We start from the raw sequence: 20,218 nt of genomic DNA, 5'->3' as shown, positions 1-20,218 counted from the left end.
GGAGGTGGGTCAAAAAGGATTTTGCTGTGATTTATGTCATGGAGTGTTCTGCCTATGTTTTCCTCTAAGAGTTTGATAGTGTCTGGCCTTACATTTAGGTCTTTAATCCATTTGGAGTTTACTTTTGTGTATGGTGTTAGGAAGTGTTCTAATTTCATTCTTTTACACGTAGTTGTCCAGTTTTCCCAGCACCACTTATTGAAGAGGCTGTCTTTTCTCCATTGTATACTCTTGACTCCTTTATCAAAAATAAGGTGACCATAAGTGCATGGGTTTAATCTCTGGGCTTTCTATCCTGTTCCATTGATCTCTATTTCTGTTTTTGTGCCAGTACCATACTGTCTTGATTACTGTAGCTTTGTAGTATAGTGTGAAGTCCAGGAGCCTGATTCCTCCAGCTCCGTTTTTCTTTCTCAAGCTTGCTTTGGCTATTCGGGGTCTTTTCTGTTTCCATACAAACTGTGAACTTTTTTGTTCTAGTTCTGTGAAAAATGCCAGTGGTAGTTTGATAGGGATTGCACTGAATCTGTAGATTGCTTTGGGTAGTAGAGTCATTTTCACAATGTTGATTCTTCCAATCCAAGAACATGGTATATCTCTCCATCTGTTTGTATCCTCTTTAATTTCTTTCATCAGTGTCTTATAGTTTTCTGCATACAGGTCTTTCGTCTCCGTAGGTAGGTTTATTCCTAGGTATTTTATTCTTTTTGTAGCAATGGTAAATGGGAGTGTTTCCTTAATTTCTCTTTCAGATTTTTCATCATTAGTGTATAGGAACGCAAGAGATTTCTGGCATTAATTTTGTATCCTGCTACTATACCAAATTCATTGATTAGCTCTAGTAGTTTTCTGGTAGCATCTTTAGGATTCTCTATGTATAGTATCATGTCATCTGCAAACAGTGACAGTTTTACTTCTTCTTTTCTGGTTTGGATTCCTTTTATTTCTTTTTCTTCTCTGATTGCTGTGGCTAAAACTTCCAAAACTATGTTGAATAACAGTGATGAGAGTGGGCAACCTTGCCTTCTTCCTGATCTTAGTGGAAATGGTTTCAGTTTTTCACCATTGAGAGCCATGTTGGCTGTGGATCTGTCATATACGGCCTTTATTATGTTGAGGTAAGTTCCCTCTATGCCTACTTTCTGGAGGGTTTTTATCATAAATGAGTATTGAATTTTGTTGGAAGCTTTTTCTGCATCTTGAGATGATCACATGGTTTTTCTCCTTCAATTTGTTAATATGGTGTATCACATTGATTGATTTGCACATATTGAAGGATCCTTGCATTCCTGGGATAAATCCCACTTGATCATGATGTATGATCCTTTGAATATGCTGTTGGATTCTATTTGCTAGTATTTTTTTTTTGGCTGTGTTGGGTCTTCGTTTCTGTGCGAGGGCTTTCTCTAGTTGCGGCGAGCGGGGCCACTCTTCATCGCGGTGCGCGGGCCTCTCACTATCGTGGCCTCTCTTGTTGCGGAGAGCACAGGCTCCAGTCGCGCAGGCTCAGTAGCTGTGGCTCACGGGCCCAGTTGCTCCGCGGCATGTGGGATCTTCCCAGACCAGGGCTCGAACCCGTGTGCCCTGCATTGGCAGGCAGACTCTCAACCACTGCGCCACCAGGGAAGCCCTATTTGCTAGTATTTTGTTGAGGATTTTTGCATCTATGTTCATCAGTGATATTGGCCTGTAGTTTTCTTTTATTGTGGCATCTTTGCCTGGTTTTGGTATCAGGGTGATGGTGGCCTCGTAGAATGAGTTTGGGAGTGTTCCTCCCTCTGCTATATTTTGGAAGAATTTGAGAAGGATAGGTGTTAGCTCTTTTCTAAATGTTTGATAGAATTCACCTGTGAAGCCATCTGGTCCTGGGCCTTTGTTGGAAGATTTTTAATCAGTTTCAATTTCAGTGTTTGTGACTGATCTGTTTATATTTTCTATTTCTTCCTGGTTCAGTCTGGGAAGGTTGCGCTTTTCTAAGAATTTGTCCATTTCTTCCAGGTTGTCCTTTTTATTGGCATTTTATTGGCATAGAGTTGCTTGCAGTAATCTCTCATGATCCTGTGTATTTCTGCAGTGTCAGGTGTTACTTCTCTTTTTTCATTTCTATTGATTTGAGTCTTCTCCCTTTTTTTCTTGATGAGTCTAGCTAATGGTTTATCAATTTTGTTTATCTTCTCAAAGAACCAGCTTTTAGTTTTACTGATCTTTGCTATTGTTTCCTTCATTTCTTATTCATTTATTTCTGATCTGATCTTTATGATTTCTTTCCTTCTGCTAACTTTGGGGTTTTTTTGTTCTTCTTTCTCTAATTGCTTTAGGTGTAAGGTTAGCTTGTTTATTTGAGATGTTTCTTGTTTCTTGAGGTAGGATTGTATTGCTATAAACCTCCCTCTTAGAACTGCTTTTGCTGCATCCCATAGGTTTTGGGTTGTCATGTTTTCATTCTCATGTGTTTCTAGCTATTTTTGATTTCCTCAGTGATCTCTTGGTTATTTAGTAGTGTATTGTTTAGCCTCCATGCGTTTGTATTTTTTACAGATTTTTTTTCCTGTAATTGATACCTAGTCTCATAGTGTTGTGGTTGGAAAAGATGCTTGATACTATTTCAATTTTCTTAAATTTACCGAGGCTTGATTTGTGACCCAAAATATGATCTATCCTAGAGAATGTTCCATGAGCACTTGAGAAGAAAATGTAATCTGCTGTTTTTGGATGGAATGCCCTATAAATATCAATTAGGTCCATTTTGTTTAATGTATCATTTAAAGCTTGTGTTTCCTTATTTATTTTCATTTTGGATGATCTGTCCATTGGTGAAAGTGGGGTGCTAAGTCCCCTACTACGATTGTGTTACTGTCAATTTCCCCTTTTATGGCTGTTAGCATTTGCCTTATGTATTGAGGTGCTCCTGTGTTGGGTGCATAAATATTTATAATTGTTATATCTTCTTCTTGGATTGATCCCTTGATCATTATGTAGTGTCCTTTTTTGTCTCTTGTAATAGTCTTTATTTTAAAGTCTATTTTGTCTGATATGAGAATTGCTACTCCAGCTTTCTTTTGATTTCCATTTGCATGGAATATCTTTTTCCATGCCCTCACCTTCAGTCTGTGTGTGTCCCTAGGTCTGAAGTGGGTCTCTTGTAGACAGTATATATACGGGTCTTGTTTTTGTATACATTCAGCCAGTCTATGTCTTTTGGTTGGATCATTTAATCCATTTACATTTAAGGTAGTTATCAATATGTATGTTCCTATTCCCATTTTCTTAAATGTTTTGGGTTTATTATTGTAAGTCTTTTCCTTCTCTTGTGTTTCCTGCCTAGAGAAGTTCCTTTAGCATTTGTTGTAGAGCTGGTTTGGTGGTGCTGAATTCTCTTAGCTTTTGCTTGTCTGTAAAGGTTTTAATTTCTCTGTCGAATCTGAATGAGATCCTTGCTGGGTAGAGTAATCTTGGTTGTAGGTTTTTCCCTTTCATCACTTTAAATATGTCCTGCCGTTCCCTTCTGGCTTGCAGAGTTTCTGCTGAAACATCAGCTGTTAACCTTATGGGGATTCCCTTGTATATTAGTTTTGCTTTTCCTTTGCTACAATTTAATTGTATTTAATTTTTGATAGTTTGATTAATATGTGTCTTGGCATGTTTATCCTTGGATTTACCCTGTATGGGACTCTCTGCGCTTCCTGGACTTGATTGACTATTTCCTTTCCCATATTAAGGAAGTTTTCAACTATAATCTCTTCAAATATTTTCTCAGTCCCTTTCTTTTTCTCTTCTTCTTCTGGGACCCCTATAATTTGAATGTTGGTGCATTTAATGTTGTCCCAGAGGTTTCTGAGACTGTCCTCAATTCTTTTCATTCTGCTCTGCAGTAGTTATTTCCACTATTTTATCTTCCAGGTCACTTATCCGTTCTTCTGTCTCAGTTATTCTGCTATTGATTCCTTCTAGAGAATTTTTAATTTCATTTATTGTGTTGTTCATCATTGTTTGTTTGCTCTTTAGTTCTTCTAGGTCCTTGTTAAACGTTTCTTGTATTTTCTCCATTCTATTTCCAAGAATTTGGATCATCTTTCCTATCATTACTCTGAATTCTTTTTCGGGTAGACAGCCTATTTCCTCTTCATTTATTTGGTCTGGTGGGTTTTTACCTTGTTCCTTTATCTGCTGTGTGTTTTTCTGTCTTCTCATTTTGCTTAACTTACTGTGTTTGGGGTCTCCTTTTCACAGGCTGCTGTTCGTAGTTCCCATTGTTTTTGGTGTCTTCTCCCAGTGGGTAAGGGTGATTCAGTGGGTTGTGTAGGCTTCCTGGTGGAGGGGACTAGTGCCTGTGTTCTGGTGGATAAGGCTGGATCTTGTCTTTGTGGTGGGCAGGACTGCGTCCGGTGGTGTGTTTTGGGGTGTCTGTGACCTTATTATGATTTTAGGCAGCCTCTCTGCTAATGGGTGGGGTTGTGTTCCCGTCTTGCTAGTTGTTTGGCATAGTGTGTCCAGCACTGTAGCATGCTGGTCATTGAGTGGAGCTGGGTGTTAGCACTGAGATGGAGATCTCTGGGAGAGCTCTTGCCATTTGATATTACGTTGGGCCTGGAGGTCTCTGGTGGACCAGTGTCCTGGACTCAGCTCTCCCACCTCAGAGGCTCAGATCTGACACCAGCCAGAGCACCAAGACCCTGTCAGCCACATGGCTCAGAAGAAAAGGGAGGGAAAAAGCAAGCAAGCAAGCAAGCAAGCAAGCAAGCAAGCAAGCAAGGAAGGAAGGAAGGAAGGAAGGAAGGAAGGAAGGAAATAAATATATAAAATAAAGTTATTAAAACAGAAAAAAATTATTAAAAATAAAGAAATAAAAAAGTAATTAAAAAAAAGAGAGAGAAAGAAAGAAGAGAGCAACCAAACCAAAAAACAAATCCACTAATGATAACCAGAGCTAAAAACAATACTAAAAAACAAACAAACAAAAAAGAAATCAAAACAACTGGACAGTCAGAACCCTAGGACAAATGGCAAAAGCAAAGGTATACAGACAAAATCACACAAAGCAGCATACACATACACACTCACAAAAAGAGAAAAAGGAAAAATATATATATTAAAAAAAAAAAGGAAGAGAGCAACCAAATCAATAAACAAATCTACCAATGATAATAAGCTCTAAATACTAAACTAAGATAAACATAAAACCAGAAACCAATTAGATGCAGAAAGCAAACCCCAAGGTTATAGTTGCTCCCATAGTCCACCGCCTCAATTTTGGGATGATTTGTTGTCTATTCAGGTATTCCACAGATGCAGGGTACATCAAGTTGACCGTGGAGATTTAATCCACTGCTCCTGAGGCTGCTGGGAGAGATTTCTCTTTCTCTTCTTTGTTTGCACAGCTCCTGGGGGTCAGCTTTGGATTTGGCCCCGCCTCTGTGTGTAGGTCGCCTGAGGGCATCTTTTGGGAAGTCTGAGGTCTTATGCCAGCATTCAGTAGGTGTTCCGTAGGAGTTGTTCCACATGTAGATGTAGTTTTGATTTATTTGTGGGGAGGAAGGTGATCTCCACACCCTACTGCTCCGCCATCTTGAAGGCTTGCCCAATTATTTTTCTTTTTCTTCTTTTTTTTTTTTCCCATGAGGACCTTGGCGTTGACCACATCACGTGCTCAGGCCATCACATGCCTGGGCGCTCCAGCTCTGCTTACTCTTAAGAAGACTCTAGTTTCACTTAATCTTCTAGGAGTGTGTTATTTAACCTCTCCATATCTCAGTTTGCTCATGTCTAAAATGGGAATAATAGTAGTAGCTACCGCAGAAGGGGTTTTGAGGATTAAATGAGTGAATATACATAAAACGCTTAGAGTTGTACCTGGCATGTAATACACACTTAATAAGCTTTAGCTATTTTTATTAACTCTACGGTTTTATGTATTTGCACATATTACTCTCTTTATCTAGGGTGCCTCTCCACTTTCCAATCCCACCTCCTTTTCACTGATTCTATTTCATCTTTCAAGACGAAGTCCAAGCTTGCCATTCTTGTGAAGACTTCCATGGTTTTCTGACAAGGCCCTCTTACATACAACTCTATACCAATCGGTGTTGCTGCGTACTGAATTTGTAATTTACACTTATACACCTATTGACACATATGCTTCATAAGGGTAACAGCTGTTTCCTCTTGTTTACATAGTCCCTGGCTTTTACCACTGTACCTGGCACATGGTAGTCTCCCACTAAGCACTTGTCTAATGAATGAATGAATTAATGAGTGAATGAATAAATGAACACCTTTCCTTCCAGGGAGAAAAAGGCCTGTATGCCTTGAACACAGGTTTGTGAGTCTTCAAATACTTATTGCTAGCCTGGTGCTTGGCACCTGCTCAAAAATGCTTTCTGAACTGATTGGAAATGCATTCAATTCTAATCAGATGATAATTATCTTTGGAGAATCCTTTAGACCTTAAAACCGTGATCCATACTATATATTTATTGAAGTTTTAAGTTTGACCTTTCCTCAAAACATACTCAGAAGTTTGGGGACCAAACAAGAAGGAAATTGCCAAAGCCAGAAAACATTTAAGGGTTTTCCTCTCATGAAACTTCTAGCAACGGCCCCTGTTTAGCCACCTGTGCGTGCATCCTGCCTCATCACGTGATACATACAAGAACAACACGGACACAGCTCCTCTCTGCCTTGGCCGAGAAACATTCACCAAAGAACACAAACTTCTCAATAGGGCAGAAAACAGGAAAAAGAAATGAAAAACAAAGAGGAAGATTAGTTTGCTTCAGTCACTGTTTTTTTTAAAAAAGCACATGAGGCCAAATCACTGGAATCCTGAAACCAAAGATGAAATGAAGCTCCACAGCCAACCAGGGTTCTGTTCCTTCAAAACTTATGCCTTTACAGAAATTCTGCTCTATAGAGGTCAATATCTAGTGGGCATGAGATATAGTTAGACAGCACAAATTAACTCCTTAAGTATTACTGCGACTCCACATCAGTCTTTGGGAGTACATACGTTAAGGAGCTATTAAAAAACAAAAACAGAAACAAAAACTAAATATAACTCAACAGTCCTGATGGATTATAATGCATATACAATTGGTTCACCTGCGTCCTTTTGATTCTCTATTTGAAAGAGAAAGCACGACAAGGAGAGAAGAGAGAGAGAAACAAGAACACATATGCAAGGATTAATGAGCAAGTGAACCAAAATGCCCCCCACTTATGTGTGATACATGATATTGGAAAGAAAAAGTTGCCCTTGAGTTCCCACCGCCCAGAAGTGTGGGGTCAATGCTGCACAAATAGAAAATTAGTCAAATTAAGTTTAATGTGAAATCAAGCTGTGAAACATACATGAACTCTCCAAGTGACAACTAAGTCATATGTTCTAGCCAGAGCTTAGAGGACGAGGACAACTCCAAATCTCCAGAAAGAACAAGAAAAAGCTTCCCAGTTTGCGAGAACAGACAGGAGGCATATAAGATCTAACTTTTACAGAGAATGGACCACCCTGTGTGATCTACCCACAACAGTTTGACATCTTAAACATGGAAAAGAAAGCACGGTTTTGCCCCAACTGTCCTTTATCTGACACCTAACACATTGCTCCCCACCTAGCTGCTACCTTTTGATTGTGTACCAGTGACAAGCACTTTACAAATTGGGGTTACACACAAGCAAAGTAAAAATGCATTCAGGTCACAGACAGAGAATAACTGAAAAACTTACAGACAAATCTGAGTTTATCACAAACAAATGGCTTAATTGTCTAACCTGTGTTAGGCTGATAAAAGTGACTGGACTTCTCACACTGGGTTTCACAGACAGAATCAACAGACAAGCCAATGCTAAAAAACTTGAAGCAAGGAGAGTGAGTTGGTTTGGATCTGAATTTTCTTGAAATAATGAAAACAGAAAGAGTGAAGACAGCATGGCGAGGAGGTGGTAGGTACTCACGAATGGTTAAATCCATCACTTGGGAGGCCAAGCAGAAGACAGGATGCTCATACATTTCTCTCTTTTTCCCTATAAAAGAGGATTTGGGCATGCAAGAGGCTTAGGTCAGAGGTCAAGAGGTTATAGGTCATAGGTTAGAGGAAAACGTTACATTAGCTCAAAGGAAAATAGCCACAGAATATTCTGGGATAAACACAGGATAAAAGAAAAAGGAGTTTCAAAATTGGAGATCTACTGGATTAACCATTCAGCATGCCGTGAGTCACGAGAGAGATTGTGACTATGATTTTACACGTCTCTTTAGAATTATTTGCAAGAATACAATGACCGAAAACATCATGAATAAAGGGAAACAGAATTTCATTGACTGAAGGCTCCAAGATACTAAGGATTTCAGACTTTAGTATCTAAGGCTCTTGAGGTATTTCTTCATAAACATAGTCTCCAGCAATATTACTACAACTTCTTTCCAACATTCTCAGGGAACTAAGCTGTTAATGGTCACAGAGAATCTCAAATGTCAAAATGCAAGATTTCTTTGCCGGGGGTAGGATCAGAACCTTGTAAAAGAAAGTTGTCTGGTAGTAATATCTTTAAAGCTGCCATGTCTCAGCCTATGGTGGACTATGTTCATGAAAGAAAACCTGATACATGCAGCCAGAGGATGTTGGGTTGTCTGAATTAACAATCCCAGCATGCTTTGAAATTGGTGTCACAGCCACTTTTGCAGGGGTAATGTCAAAAAGTGGCTGAGCCAATCACGGACAAGGAAGGAGAGAAGCGGAAGAGAGCAGGTAGTGTGGAATGAGGTACTTCTCTGAAAAGAGAGTTGGAAAAAAAAGATTGGTTTCTTCAAAGAATCCCCAGCCCTAAAAGTCACAGTGCAAAAGATAATTAACACAACCAAGAAGAATTGAGGCACAAAAGGAAATTACAGACCAGCTGATCTACTTCAGAAATGAATGCATTTTTACTTACAGATCTTAAAGTTTGTTTTTGGATATATTTATCTGAAAGAAGAGAGAGATCTTACCAAAAGACTAGTCATAGCTAGACCAAGACCTACACACGAGGCAGCAGACGTGGCAACAGAACGTTTCTTGATCCCATCCCATCCCTGGCCTGGCCTAGAATTACTAGGTACCCGGTTGACTTTAACAAATACAACCAATCATTATGTCCTGGGAAGGTAAATGCTGGAATCATTATTTGCTAATATAGCCCTTTAACGATCTCCTTGTTCCTCTATTTTTGTCACTCATTACCAAGTCAAGAGTTGATAAACATCCTTTTAGTGCCCAATTCTTAAGTGTTTCTCCCTGGATGCATAACAACGAATTCATTACCACTGGTACACAATTTGCATCGTCAAGACAGACAAAATTGAGAGAGGGAGGACATGGAATGTACAGAACACTGCGTATTTGACATGATCTTAACCTAATTCTCTAAGGAAACAAGGACTTTGCCAAGGTAAGTGATGGGGTTTTGGTAGTTGATTAGGTCTCTCTTATTTTTTTTTTTCCCAGTCATGTCCTGAAGGCAGACTATGGGTATTTGCTGGTTTTATTTGGGTGTTTCACATGAGAGAACATCAGATTCCAGAATGCGGACACATTGAGTTTTGCACACAGAACTTCCACATTTATACACTTACACCACGGTCAAGTTGGGTGTGGTTTTCAAATCACCCTATAGCAGCCAACAGGGTAACAATGAAAAGTGATTAATATCTTTGCAAATGAACAGGTCCCAAAGAACCATATCTTCTCAAGTAGAGTGGACTCAAAGTGCCTTTGGGCGATTACTTGGTCATTAGTGACCACTTCCCTAAAACTTGAGAGGGCAGTGATAACAACATCCTAGGTTTGGAGTAACAAGATTGAATAAGATCTAAAGCAAACCAGGAGCCATCAGAGACAGCCGAATACTAACCTGCCATCAAGTTTGAAAAGCTACCGAGAGACAAGATACGTTCAAGAGACAAGAAGGAGTTAGGCAAAATCTTGATGTTGCTTTATTCAATTCCTGTTTTACTTCCAATGCTATCAACAGTGGACAACAAACTGTTTAGTTTTCCTCTATTTAAAGAAGGTAGCCACCCTACAGAACTCTTTCATAGAAAAACATTAGCCACAGAGCAAAGTCAGGGCCAACACAGCCTCTTGGAAGGACCTTAGTTGTCTGATAACATCCTATATTCAAAATCCTTCCCTACAAAGACCGTTTCCTGAGCCCCTGTGCCTTCAATCATTTATGTGGCCACAGGTGAGGAAGCTATCCCATTTCAAGTGCTTTCAAGTTTCAGCTTAACATACAGAGATGGGCCACTGTTTTCTGGTGCCCGTCGGAAAAGAGAGAGACTTCCCTAGGGAGGCATACCAAAATTTAAATTAAAAATTGGGGGCAGACGGGGGCCTTACCTTCGATTTTGGCATACTCTGACAGCCGAGAATAGTTGACTAAAGCAGCCTGCTCTAGACATTTACGGATGACTGTTTTCACCTCCTCTTGTGGTACTGGGGTAACAATATCTTTCATCAAGACCTATAGGTGGAAAAACTAGGTTCTTAAGATGGCTCAACGAAATGTGTTACTCATTTACGTTTAAAGAATTCAGTTTAAAATTAGTTGTGAATGCCTCTTTGCAACTTAACATGGATTGAGCGCCATTGTTAAAGAGAAAAAATTCCAGTGCACAGTTCGGATGTCAAAGCCTGTCCATGAATCATGGAAGGGCAAGGAGCGTATCTTCAATATATCCTCACTATTTGAGAGTCTGGAGATAAAATATCTAGAATTTTGGCAATTTCTTCATATTTATTCTGGTATTTGATGAATGGTAAACAAATCCTTTAGAAATGACAAACTAGGCCATTCAACCACAATATTTAATTACCATGATGTTTATGTCTCTGTGTAGATATCATTTGTCTTTTACTTTCATTCTTACCCTTTCCAAGAGTGAGAGGGTAGCTTTCAAAGCACCTTCAGGTCGACCAAATGGAAAGCAATACCTAAAAAGGACAGAAAAATGTTCAGGTTGCCTGAATCAATTACATTTTAGAATGAAATATGCTGTAACTTGATTCCTATGGCAACTCCCTCTGAGGAACAGAAAATGCTTTTTATTTTGTCACGTTGTGTTATGCTAATCTGAATTCACACCATATATGTGTGTATATAATGTATATATGTGTATGTGTGAATAATGACTAAAGAGAGACTCTGCAAATGTCTGCAGCAGAAAAGAATATTTCCAGTGATGACATAAGGCTCTGTTTAGATTTCTGTTGTGAAGGAGAACCATTTGTTAGCTCAAATGTGACCTTATATATAATTACTGAGACCAGACCGGCATTAAACAATATTAGTTGAAACAGGCTAAAATTCAAACACACTTACCTAAATCTCCAGAGGATTATGATAGGAAATACAGGAGTGCATTTTGAGCAAATTCATGATTCTACTAATTGTCCTTCCTTGATTGTAGTTTTTAATTGTTATTTGATCTTTTGCTATTGGCAACGTATCTAGCATAGAGTGTGTGACCAGTAAAGATTTATCCAGGAGGTTTCTGATGGCACAGATGGTACCTATGTCAGGTACCACTAAGAGTTCTAGTAACTATTTCAGGCTGTCATAAGTCTTTCAAGACACTCTTCCTCATGGTACAAAAGAAAAAGGATGGCCTATTGAAACCCAGACTATCCTATGTATGTATGCCATTTCTTCCACTTGCTGGCCGAGGGGCCTGGGGCAAGTTACTTAACTTCTCTCAACCTCGGTTTGCTCCTTGTTTCAATGGGAATTACAATAACTACCTTACAAATTGTCCTGAGAATAAAAAAATAATAAGTTCATGCTTATCCAGCCTCTAGTTCCCTATGTAGTGCACAGGATGCATTTAATAAACAGGAACTATTTACTATGCTATTATAAATGCTCTTACTATTGATGAGCTCCTATTCCAAGATCTCTGGTTCAGAACCACCAGTGCAGCATTAAAAATATCTAATTTATTCTAAGGGAGAAGTGGGCTGTGTGGTGCAAGGCTCAAGCCCAGACCCGTGAGCTGTCTCGAGCATGTGGGGAAGTGAATGATCAGTCTGTCAAGGTTGAACCAAGATTCTTTCTTTCCCCACATAGCCCACTCGTCCTGTTTTCAGGTAATGGAGAAGGTGGGGATGCTCTTCTGGGTACCACTGCCTTCCTTCCCTATGAGAAGTGATTCACAGGATTTTTCACTGTTGTATTTAAAAACCTTGAAGAAGCATCAAATTCAACATTTCAGTAGATGTTTTAGATAGATTGATGATCAGGGTCAGCTTACACAAAGAGGGCTTTGTTCTTTTAGTGGAAATAAAATGAACTTAAGATTTCAAAGTCTCCTGGATATTGGGGAACACTGTCTTGGTTGGCTTATTCATTCAGCTATTTCTTTCGTATTTTTTTCACTGAAGTATAGTTGGTTTACAATGTTGTGTTAGTTTCAGGTGTATAGCAAACTGATTCAGTTATATATATATATATATATATATATATATATAATATATATATTACATATATTCTTTCTCAGATTCTTTTCACTTATAGGTTATTAAAAAATATTGAGTATAGTTCTCTGTGCTATCCAGTAAGTCCTCATTCAGCTATTTCTAATATTTAGTGTGTCTCTGATAGAGTTACAGTTTTAGAAAATCAAGCCCTTAATTTGCCCCTCCCCAGTCTCATCCTCCTAAAAACCCCTTTAACCCCAGATCCTTACCTAAAATGTGTAATCTGATTTTCCAACAGAACTCGGAGTCTCTCTTTGATTTCTTCAAAACGTTCCTTTTCTTCAACAGTCACAGTTCCAATTCCATCAGGCCTGAAAGAAGACATGTCATGAGGTGACGGGAACCTCATATGCTGACACCATCAAATCAAATCTCTAGCAGGAGGAAACTGTCCATTTTAGAAGAACAACTACAGTGATCGATGTGACCTTAGGAGAAGTCCTGCTTTTTCAGTGCCAGCGACTAGAGGGGATGGGGTATTTTGAGGTTATCATTTGGAGACATTTGCAGAGCTGTCGCTCATTTATTGTGAAATGGTAAAATGTACAAAGGGGTGGCTTGCAGGTTAAAGCCAACCTCTAGACCTGCTCTGTTTGGCTCACAGCCTTTTGAAATTTTGAACGGCTTGCCAACATTTTTTACATTAGGAAAGTTTTATGATACAATTCTCTTGCAAATTTGGAACAGCTGGCATTAATTGGAGAGGGGCAACAAACAGCTTCTTCCTTAGCTGAGGGAGGCACTCTCCTGGTCCATATCTCTAATTTACATTACCTGTCTCTCTTATCAGCACTTATGTTTGGGACTCCTGAACTATGCACACAAACTCCTATGAAAACCAGGAGTCTTGTAAGTGTCTATATTTCCCAAAGGTAAATGCTGTTAAATGACTCACTTTCCAGATTATAACTACAGATGTTCGGATTAATTTCACCACTCATGTATTAACTAAAGAACAAATTACAAGACATTGTACAAATTACAAGACCTTGATGAAAGAAACTGAAGAAAACTCAAATAAATGGAAAGATATCTTGTGTACATGGATTGTAAGAATTAATATAGTTAACATGTCTGTAATACCCAAAGCCATCTATAAATTCTATGCAATCCCTATCAAAATTCCAGTGGGATTTTTTTTCACAGAAATAGAAAAAAAAAAAATCCTAAAATTTGTAAGGAACCACAAAAGCCCCAAATAACCAATGGAATCCCGAGAAAGAACAAAGTTGGAAGAATCACAATTCCTGAATTCAAACTATATTACAAAGCTGTAGTAATCAAAACAGTATGGTACTGGCATAAAAACAAACATATAGACTAATGGAACAGAGTTGAGAGCCCAGAAATAAGCCCTCACATGTATGGTCAACTAATATTTGACAAGGGAGCCAAGAATACTCAATGGGGAAAGGATAGTTTCTTCAATAAGTGGCATTGGGAAAACTGGATATCCACATGCAAAAGAATGAAATTGGATCCTTATCTTAGAACATTCACAAAAAAGAACTCAAAATGGATTAAAGATTTAAATGTAAGACCTGAAGCTGTAAAAATCCTAGAAGGAAATACAGAGGGAAAGTTCTTTGACATTGGTCTTGGCAATAATTTTTTTGAATATGACACCAAAGCACAAACAACAGAAGCAAAATAGACAAGACATAAAAAGTGACACTTTAGCAAATTAAAAAGCTTCTGCATAGCAAAATGTAAAGACAACCTACAGCTGCCTAACACCTAAAGCTGGATTTCTCACTTAATAGTTTGTGACTTCTTTGAGACTCAGTTTCCTTATCTGTCAAACAGGGATAAAAACAGTCCTTCCTGAGGGTTTCTATAAGGGTTAATTAGCACATGGAACATGATAACACATACAAATCCCCTGGCACATAAGTGCTCAATAAATGTTTGCTATTGTTATTGCTAAAAAAAAAGAGACAACCTATGGAATGAGAGAAAATATTTGCAAGCCATCTATTTGATAAGGGGTTAATATTCAAAATATAGAAGGAACTCTTAAATAGAAAAACCTCCAAATAATTTGATTAAAAATAGGCAGAGGACATAGACTTTTTCCCAAAGAAGACATACAAATGGCCATTAGGTACATGAAAAGATGCTCAACATCATTAATCATCAAGGAAATACAAATCAAAACTGCAGTGAGATATCACCCCACACCTGCCAGAATGGCTGTTCTCAAAACAAGACAACAAATACGTGCTGGAGAGGCTGTGGAGAAAAATGAACCCTCCTGCACTGTTGGTGGGAAGGTAAACTGCTGCAGCCACTATGGAGACCAGTATGGAGGTTTCTCAAAAATTAAAAATAAAACTGCCATATGATCTAGCAATCCCACTTCTGGGTATGTATATGTATCTGAAAAAAAGAAAATCAGTATCTTTTTTTTTTTTCTCATTTATTTATTTATTTATTTATTTATACAGCAGGTTCTTATTAGTTATCTATTTTATACATATTAGTGTATCTATGTCAATCCCAATCTCCTAATTCATCCCACCACCATCACCCCCCTCACCCTCCGCTTTCCCCCTTTGGTGTCCATAAGTTTGTTCTCTACATCTGGAAAATCACTATCTTGAAGATATATCTGCACCCCCATGTTAACTGCAGCATTACTTACAATAGCCAAGATAGGGAAACAACCTATGTTGTTTATTGACAATATTATCTACTGACAGATGAACTGAACGGATAAAGGATACATACACAGTGGAAAATTATTCAGCCACAAAAAGAAGGCATTATGCTAAGTGAAATAAATGAGACAGTAAGGTAAACACTGATATGTGTATGATAAACACATATTACTTATATGTGGTATCTAAAGAAGCTGAACTCATAGAAATAGAGAGGAGAATGGTGGTTGCCAGAGGCTGGGGAGTGGGTGAAATGGGAAGATGTTGGTCAAAGGGTACAAACTTCCAACTATAAGAGGAATAAGTTCTGGGGATCTAATATACCCTGTGGTGACTATAATTAATAGTACTCTATTATTTACTTGAAAGCTGTCAAGAGAGTAGATCTTAAATGTTATACACACACACACACACACACACACACACACACAGTAATTATACAAAACTAACCTTATGCAATAATCATTTTACAATGTATCCGTGTATCAAATCATCCCATTGTACATCTTAAACTTACATATGGTATATGTTAATATCTCAATAAGGGTGGAAAAAAGAACTAACCACATAGGCTATTTTTCAATCTTAGAGAACTACTGCTCATTTAATAAAAAGAATGACCCTGGCAAAAATAAGTGAATTTCAGTTTAATCACAGTATTCTCATGTTTCTGAATTACCAATAGGTTCACACACATTTTCCTTATTTCCTTTGGCCCATTCAAGTTGAAAATACAAAGGAAGGCTGCATATTTATAGCCCAAATTTATCTGTGCCAAATTAGACGAAGGATAATCTGACCCATTCAAAGTCTTCAGCTCCCAGATCTTGTAGTGACTTGTTTTGACTACTGGCTGAGCCAGTTTGCAGATTGGTGCGTCACCATGAAACTTCTATTGGAACATTCTTCAGTTTGCAAATGCAAGTCATCTTGAGACCAAACAAATGGTCTTATTTATAGGCCTTCTCAAGGATCCAGCAGAAGTTGGGAAAATCCTGTATACTAGACCAGTCTGACTGCACAAAAGACTTGGCAAATGATAGCAGTGTACCTCCTGTTAGGGGTTTATTGGTCAGCTTCCCTTCTTTTTAAGTACTAAAAATGCCCTACTTGAAAAAAGAAAAAACTTCCCCTCACCCACTTTGTAGAAAATACCCGTAAATAGTAAAATCCTATACAGTCTATTTCTTCACACCCTCCTGAACTTAGAGGCAAAATGGTAAATATCAGGTAGGCTGTTGGAATCTATACACATGTCCTTATTTTCAAATTTTCAGGAAAAATCTCAAATGTTAATTTACGAAGTTTATTTAAAAATTATTTAAATATAAAATGCCCACAAATCTGTAGTTAAATCTCAGGATGAATTCACTGGCCCCACGAAATACATGTGACACTTTCTGTAGTAACGTCTCATGTGTCTGTTATAATCTACAACTTTCTTTAGCTGTGGCTTTTGAATTTTGTTTATACAAAATTCAGCTTGCTAATGTACTGAACACACGTTTATACAATTGGCGTGTGTACATGCACACAATCGATTTGGGAAAAGTGGAGCCATTTTAAGCATTTTGTTTCTTAGCAGGGAATTAAGCCAGAGAAAAATGCTATTAAATATAAGGTACAATTCAGAGAGGAGTTTACAGATCACAGGAAAAAGCCTGAAAACCATTTAACATAGGCATCCCAGAGATGTTTGTGGCCATTATTAGGAAATAAACCTCTCTGTGCAGAAAATCATTCCTTCCTTACCCAACAAGCCTTCTAAGGCAATTAGGCAATTAGAAGGCAGCTTTTAGATTTGTGTTTGAGATGATAAAAACTGAACATTTAGTCTGTGCCTGGCTTTCCTGTAATTCTCACTACAAAGGGTATTATAAACATAAAATCTGATTATGTTTTTTCCCCTTTTGTTCTGATGAGTCACATTTATAACTATTAAAAGTATCAGATGGCAGCTTCCGTGTCTCCTTGAACTACTTTGTGAACACTGTTAATCTCCCTATTCAAAAAAGGTAAACAACTAAAAATTATTGTCATTTCTTAAATTTGCTTCTTAATCGCCTACGTCAGTGTGAATAGTTTCATTTTAAATAAATGAAACAAACCAATCTGAGTCTGTGAGACACATAGTACGGAGTTCACCAACAAAAACAGGTGATAAAACACATCACAATTTCGACATCCAATGCACATTTATTTGTAATTGCCGGAATTGCTCTGAAATGATACTGGTAACAGGGGGTGTTATTTTACACACTGAGGGAGAGATGTGCAAGAAAAATATAATTTGTCCAAGATCACAGGTTTTCACTCCATCAGTTAAAAAAGCAAAAATATCCTTTGTGGGGTGTTTGATTTCTCATAGTTATTATTGAAAATTCTTTCAAACATCGATTTCTCTTCCATTGACCCCTATAATCTGTCAATGTTAATTGTACCGGTTTTGGTAGGTTTCTATGGATCTACTAACTGAAAAATCCTGGTTCAATATATAGGGAGCACTGTTTTCACAGAAGCAATGAAATACTTTCCCTAGAGTTGTGGCCACCTGAGCCTGCCTCGGAGTCACCTGGAAAGCTTGTGACAACTCAGACTGCTGGGGCACCTCAGAGTTTCTGATTCAACAGATCTGGGGTGGGACCTGAGAACTGGCATTTCTAACAAGTTCTCTGGTACTGCTGGTTCGGGGAACCTTACTTTGAGAACCTCTGCCTTAGAGCGAAAAAATATTTGGTGGGTGGCTGAACGCATGAAAGGGTATTTTTGGAGTTGGGAATCCAGGGTTCCCAATTTCCCTTGGATTGAGTGAATGTGGAACCAGAGATCTTCTCTAAGAAGTATATGGTCCACTTATGAAGCTAGCAACCCCTTCCAAAAATGGCATTTGCACTGTTTTCTAGGTGCCATTCCAAGCAGTGCTGGCTGCAAAATAAGTAGAAGAACTGTATTGGTGTCTCTCAGAAGCCATGCTTTTGTTTCTCTGTTTTGGAAGCATTTGGGGGTGATTCTATAATTGTCATAAAACTGGCTCTGCATCTTGTTCTTTTCTCAATACTTCTAACACTTAAGGAATCACAAAGAATGAGAGAAGAGGAGGGTTGAAGCTGGATTTTTAAACTCCTACCTAGCAAATCCCAGGCTGAGATGTGTCTTTACTCAGAACATGTGTCTAGGAGCCTGAATCCTCTGCCCTCTTGGATCCTGACTGATGCATTTTCTGCTGGTGGTTTTGCACTTCTTAGGGTCCATCGCCACTTCCTAAGGGCACTCGAATTTCCTTTGGAGGAATGACCTTGGCTGCATTGTGTGTAAACTGAGGAGACTACTCTCCCGCTGTCAATGCCGAGGGCTTCCTGCAGGCCACCTCCTGCCGTGGGTGGTCGCTATACATCTTAGCTGGACTCTGAACTGCACTCAGCCAACTGGACACTCGTTCCCGGAATCTTTATAGCACATAAATGATGTAAGGATAAAAGAAACTGGTGGGGTTTGCTGTCTCAGCAGCTGTGCCCGGCCCAGCTTGTTCTCCCAGGTCGGTAGTTCTTAATCTCTGACTGTATCTTAGAACCAGTAGAGAGCTTTGAGAGGTCCCACCCTCAAGCTCTGATTCAATGTGTCTGCAGCAGGGCCTACACATGTCAAGTTAAAGCTCCCTAGGTCATTCCAATGTGCAGGTAAGGACTGTACCACTGCTTTGATCCTGTTTCCTACTTTTCTGTTGCTGCCTTGATTCCAGTTTCCCCCTCCCTTTTTTTTTTTTTTTTTTTTTTTGAGGCTCCTGGCATCATCCCCATAAACTCCCTTTTGCTTAGATTATCCAGAGTTAGTTTTTGTTACTTATGTGGAACTGATGTAAGTTCATAAAGCACACATCCTCTGGCTCCCAATTTTAGTAGAAGCATTGATGTCTCTGAACCTAGCTTTAGCAACACACACACACACACACACACACAGACACACAAGACAAGGAAATGTGGTCCCTGGTCACTGGTTCCACCTAACTGCACACTGGCTAACCACTCACTTTTTGTATATCATGATCCTGCAAACTTGAGACAATATGCAGATCAAGTGCAGTCCTTTTTGGAGCCCTGTCGAAGACTGGAAGCTCTCCCACCTGCAGGCCATCATCGGAGCCCAGAGTGGGTCTCTCGGGCCACGACAGACTATATTGCATCTGACACAGCAGGCATCTCTGGAATCCACCTTTCAAGTTTTCGGCAAACCATTTTCTCACTGTCCTTCACAAAGTTGACATTTTCGGCAGCACGACAGGAAAGATGTCACGTCGGCTGCTCTTCAAGTTCTTGTCAAAGTGGTTAGCACCAGTTCTGTCATCTTCACTCTCCTCACCGCCTCCCATCTTGAGCCATGTCACAAATAATAATACATCTAGAGTTGTGTTTTTCTGGGTTCCTTTGGTTTTTTTCTTTTGTCAGATTAAAATGACCCTAACCCGACTGCCCACACTTTAGGACTAGTTATGCAAATTCTTCTCCCTTTCCCCAAATGTTTCTGAGCTAGAGCTTGTTAATTAATGTCTATTGTAGGATTAATCCAATATGATTAAGCACAAGGCTTTTAATGTGAAACACTTTATTGTGATGCTTGAAATTAAGTGTGAACATTTGAGCCAAAGAATTCAAGCTTCCTTGTGTTTTGTGAAAGTGAAATGACCTCTTTGGGGGCGTTAAATTGTTGCTACTCACCCAGGTGAGCACACAGAGTCCTAGCGTTTAATTATCCTGCTACCAGGGTCCTCCCCATTATGTTGAAAGCCGGGCCACAAAACCTCCGTTGGGAAGGTAAGATATCTTTTCAAGAAGGTCAGGTTACTAAATTAATTCAAAGCATACAATGATTGATGTGTTCTGCTATTGCATCTATTTGGTGATCAAGTGTAGAATCTAGTGTAAAAAGAAATGTGTGAATTCAACAAAAGAGGAAAGAGCGTCTGGTCCACCTCTCTGCATACAGCCAGCTTTAAGCTCCAATCACTATCAACAAAGGGTAAAACTCCAGTTGAAGTGGGAATATACTTTCTCT

General features: G+C 38.9%; 1 protein-coding gene across 14 annotated transcripts in view; it reads right to left on the bottom strand.

Moving 5' to 3' along the window:
- CADPS (calcium dependent secretion activator) overlaps positions 1–20,218 on the bottom strand; it is a 482,411-nt gene that overhangs the window by 115,098 nt on the left and 347,095 nt on the right. For 8 of the 14 annotated variants that reach the window (XM_057554533.1, XM_057554534.1, XM_057554535.1 and 5 more), the window contains 4 exons: positions 12,719–12,820; positions 10,904–10,967; positions 10,374–10,497; positions 7,951–8,019 (listed from right to left, as the gene is read on the bottom strand). In XM_057554533.1, the coding sequence (XP_057410516.1) occupies positions 7,951–8,019; positions 10,374–10,497; positions 10,904–10,967; positions 12,719–12,820 (359 nt within the window). Of the gene's footprint in view, positions 1–7,098; positions 7,117–7,950; positions 8,020–10,373; positions 10,498–10,903; positions 10,968–12,718; positions 12,821–20,218 lie in introns of all 14 variants that reach the window. The other 6 variants (XM_057554536.1, XM_057554546.1, XM_057554542.1 and 3 more) reach the window with 2 other exon arrangements.

This window comes from Balaenoptera acutorostrata, chromosome 10 (genome assembly GCF_949987535.1).
Source record: "Balaenoptera acutorostrata chromosome 10, mBalAcu1.1, whole genome shotgun sequence".
Classification (NCBI taxonomy): Eukaryota; Metazoa; Chordata; class Mammalia; order Artiodactyla; family Balaenopteridae; genus Balaenoptera; species Balaenoptera acutorostrata.
This window is presented reverse-complemented; position numbering and strand designations above follow the sequence as displayed.